The sequence below is a fragment of the Lolium rigidum genome, chromosome 5 (genome assembly GCF_022539505.1).
Source record: "Lolium rigidum isolate FL_2022 chromosome 5, APGP_CSIRO_Lrig_0.1, whole genome shotgun sequence".
Lineage (NCBI taxonomy): Eukaryota > Viridiplantae > Streptophyta > Magnoliopsida > Poales > Poaceae > Lolium > Lolium rigidum.
Window position 1 is genome coordinate 196,057,308 of NC_061512.1, and position 3,655 is coordinate 196,060,962.

At 49.8% G+C, this 3,655-nt stretch overlaps 1 protein-coding gene across 1 annotated transcript; it reads right to left on the reverse strand.

Annotated features, from left to right (window-relative positions):
* Positions 1-1,071: 1,071 nt before the first annotated feature.
* Positions 1,072-2,425, reverse strand: LOC124655074 (WRKY transcription factor WRKY62-like). The gene is made up of 4 exons (XM_047194041.1): positions 2,354-2,425; positions 1,993-2,253; positions 1,782-1,898; positions 1,072-1,428 (listed from the first exon to the last, which is right to left on the reverse strand). Exons 1-4 carry the CDS (start codon positions 2,423-2,425, stop codon positions 1,072-1,074), a joined length of 807 nt encoding a protein of 268 aa, XP_047049997.1.
* Between the last annotated feature and the right edge of the window lie 1,230 nt (positions 2,426-3,655).

The window sequence follows — 3,655 nt, forward strand, 5'->3', positions numbered from 1 at the left end:
ACCCTGATGTTAGTCCACCACGCCCAACGACTCGCTCGCACGCATCTCCCTAACGAAACGATGCCAAGCTCATTCTTGCCATCACATTCCTCACAGGAACCCTCCATCGATGTGTTTGCCAGAGGAATTCGTTGGTCAATTCATGCCACTACACTCCTCACTTTCTACGGGAAGGCGCAACTAGCGAGTTAGCCTGAAGCATGCGGCGTGATGGGTGGTATTATCGAAAGGTGCAGGATAGTAAGGTGTTGTCTATCATTATAGGCAACAACATGTGTCGGTGTTAGAGAGGTGGCGATGACGCTAGGGTGGCATGGCGGCTGACACGATGCTACATCCGGAAAAAGGAGAGAGAGGCCACCGAGCGAGAGCAATTGGGCCAGGACTTGGTGATTTCACTTATTTGCGTTGTGGGGTGTGCATAACGGTTTGCTTGGGTGAATTGGTTCTCGTTGTCCATGTCATTGTTTTTCATGGATCATATAAGAGGTGAACTTGGTCAAGACTCAAGGGTTCGCTTAGTCCAAAACAAGCATAAATTAACATTCTCAAGATTTCCAGGAGGAAAGTGAACTTCCTATTTTTAAAATTAATGGGACGAGGAAGCCTTTTGTAGAGAAAATTTGGCATCTTAAAAGAACCCATACATCACTTTGTTTATACAACTCATGTAAAACACCAGGATTTGGATAGATGATTAGACATATATCATTTAGCATCTTCTGTTCATTCCCATTACTGTTTGTCCATGGGACATATTTATATATAGAAATCATTTGCAAATATGCAATTTAAAATAAGGTACCAAATTTACCAACACACACATTGGAATCAATGGACTTACAACACAATCTAGCACGATAAGCAATAGGGGGGCTATGGAGGAAAAAGGGGAAACGGGGAAAATGGGAAGAAGGGAGCAGGGAGGGGGGGGGGGGAGAACCACTGTTAGTGGCCAAAGGATAAGAGTTGAGGCGCATAGGAGTGCTTGATCGGGGCCGCGCGATTATGGCAGAAATCAACCTAAAAAGTATATATGGCCATTTCCATGCACCGATATACTTCAGCGCATTAACTAAAATAGTTTGGAATATTCTCGACCATTTTCTTAGCCACTGCATTAATCAGAGCATGCATGAACTCCGCATCATTCTTAAGTGAATTCACCATTTCATCCACTAGGAGATTCTGAAAATCTAGCGTTGAAACCTTCCTCGAGGCAGGCTGCACGGTCGACCACGACCCTTGATTTACCGGATCAAGCGTGATCGTCTGGCCCGACGAGTTGAGGAAGATCGAGCATGGTAAGGACCCAGCCTTGCCAGCGGACTCATTGCATGTGGATTCTCCAGCCAAGGATTGAGCATGGTTGTGCTCTCCCTCGTAGGTCGCAACCAGCATTGACGTGTCCTCGGCATTTCTCTGCACCTGCCCAGACATTATCTAGATAAAATTTCAGCAGAATTGCACTCAATCATTCGGTTGTAAGTAGGCCCCGTTTTACTAAAAAATAGTTCATATGTCTCATTACCCATTTGCTACTTATAAATCGATGGAGAATTAGGTCAGTTTTAGGTGGACTCTAGTGTCATTAGATTTGGTCATGATTCGTACATGTGAGAATTGCACACTGATGTGTAATTGCATTTGGGTATGCAATTATACATCTTTTTTCTAATTACACATAAATTATAGATAATATTGGTTGACCAAGATTTAAGTTCGTTATAGATCTGTCGAGAACTAGCACTATCCTTTGCATTATTACAAGATGGGAATACCTTCTTCTTGACCGGGCAAGATGGAGCAAATGCGCATCGAAAGTAGCCTCTCGGGTACGGGTTGTCGCGCGTCACCTTCTGCCCGTACTTCCTCCACTGGTACCCGTCCTCCACGATCTGCGTCCACGCAAAGGGGTCAAGCACTCAAGCTATATACAGCCCGCGACTGCGGGATGACAATGCATTCTTGGAGAGTGTTCGTTGCACTTACGAGGTTGGCGTCGGAGTCAGACGGCTCAGCCCGCGTGGAGACGGTCCTGATCTTCGACCGAACCTCCACCTTCACGCCGACGGCCTCCTCTCTCGCTGCATTGGCCGCGGAGCTGCTCGGCGTCGTCGCGGCAATGGCTGACGCCGGCGACTTGGCGAGAGTACGCAGGTGGGGGTGATCGGCGAGCAAGGCGCCGAGCGTGCCCGCGAGCCGCCGGTTCTCATCCTGCACCCGCCTCAGCTTCTCCTCGAGACCCTCGGCCTGCTCAGAGTTGAAGCACGCACGCACGGAATGATCATCAGCTGCAGTTGCAAGAATAGCATGGATAGAGGCAACCAACCAGAGCTCATCACTGACCCACCTGCACAGAGCGGGCGAAGAGCGGGAGAAGCCCGGCGCCGTCGGCCGGAGATGAGCCGTCGCCATTGTCCATGGCCTCTCCCTCTCAGGAACAGTGCACCAGGCGTCCCTAGATGATAGCTAGACGCGCCCAGGTACGACCTAGCTAATGTACGCACGTTGATAAATGCGAGGAATCGCAATCGTGAAGCTTGTAAAGTTGTAGGGGAAGGAAGTAATCTCGTGTTCGCCTTATCCATTGACTTGACCGAACGGATGCATCCATCGACCAATTTGCTGACGACCCCCATGTGTGTCACACTTTGTGCGAGTAGATGTCATTCGCATGACGCTCTCCGCTTACGTCAGCAAAGATGATTGATGTCAACGACTCCTAGGCTCGTACAGTATGACAATCGATTTTGGTCAAGTTCTTTTTAAAACTTTCAAGCAAGTTTCTCGAATTATAACACGATCGTCAAAGAGTACACGAGAAAGAAAATCAGGGGATCAACTAACCAAACCTCCACCAAACCCTAACTAGCTCCATAGCGAAGCTTGTGTGCGGCTCCATTAGCTTCTCGCGGACATTGTTGGAAAGTCTCCACAAGCAAAGCTATCAGCCACCGGCAGTCGTCAATGACCTCCACACTTGTACCTCTATACTCACCAGGATCAAGGATCAAGTACAGCTTGTATCACTTCCATGGAGTCTGACGACTCAACCATCAACCACTACGGGAGAAGTCGTCGTTGCCGTGCGACAGATCGCACGGCAAAGAGCCTATATTGCCCGGCAAAGGCTTTGCCGTGCGCCCACGCACGGCAACTTCTGCACGGCAACGACACCGACGGCAAAGGCGACATTGCCGTGCGCCTGACCAAACCGCACGGCAAAGATCTTTGCCGTGCGCACGCTATGTTGCCGTGCGGCAGCCCCTTTGCCGTGCACGATATCTTTGCCGTGCGTGCGGCCCGTTGCCGTGCGGCCAATCTTTGCCGTGCGGTCGCTGTCTTTGCCGTGCGGCGAGACGTTGCCGTGCGCCTCACTCTGCCGGCCATGCTCCCTTTGCCGTGCGGCAACACCCCAGCCCGCACGGCAAAGCCTCCTCCAGGCACACCCAGACAGCTCCCAGGAGCACAGGCTTGCGCCACGTGGCGCCTTTGCCGTGTGTATGCACACGGCAAAGTGACCAAAAGTCCTTTGCCGTGTGCATACACACGGCAAAGGCCCCTGGTTTTTTCATTTTTTTGCTGCTTTTCTTTAATCCCTGCATTTCAAAATTGCATTTCACATATATATAACATATACAACATATATATT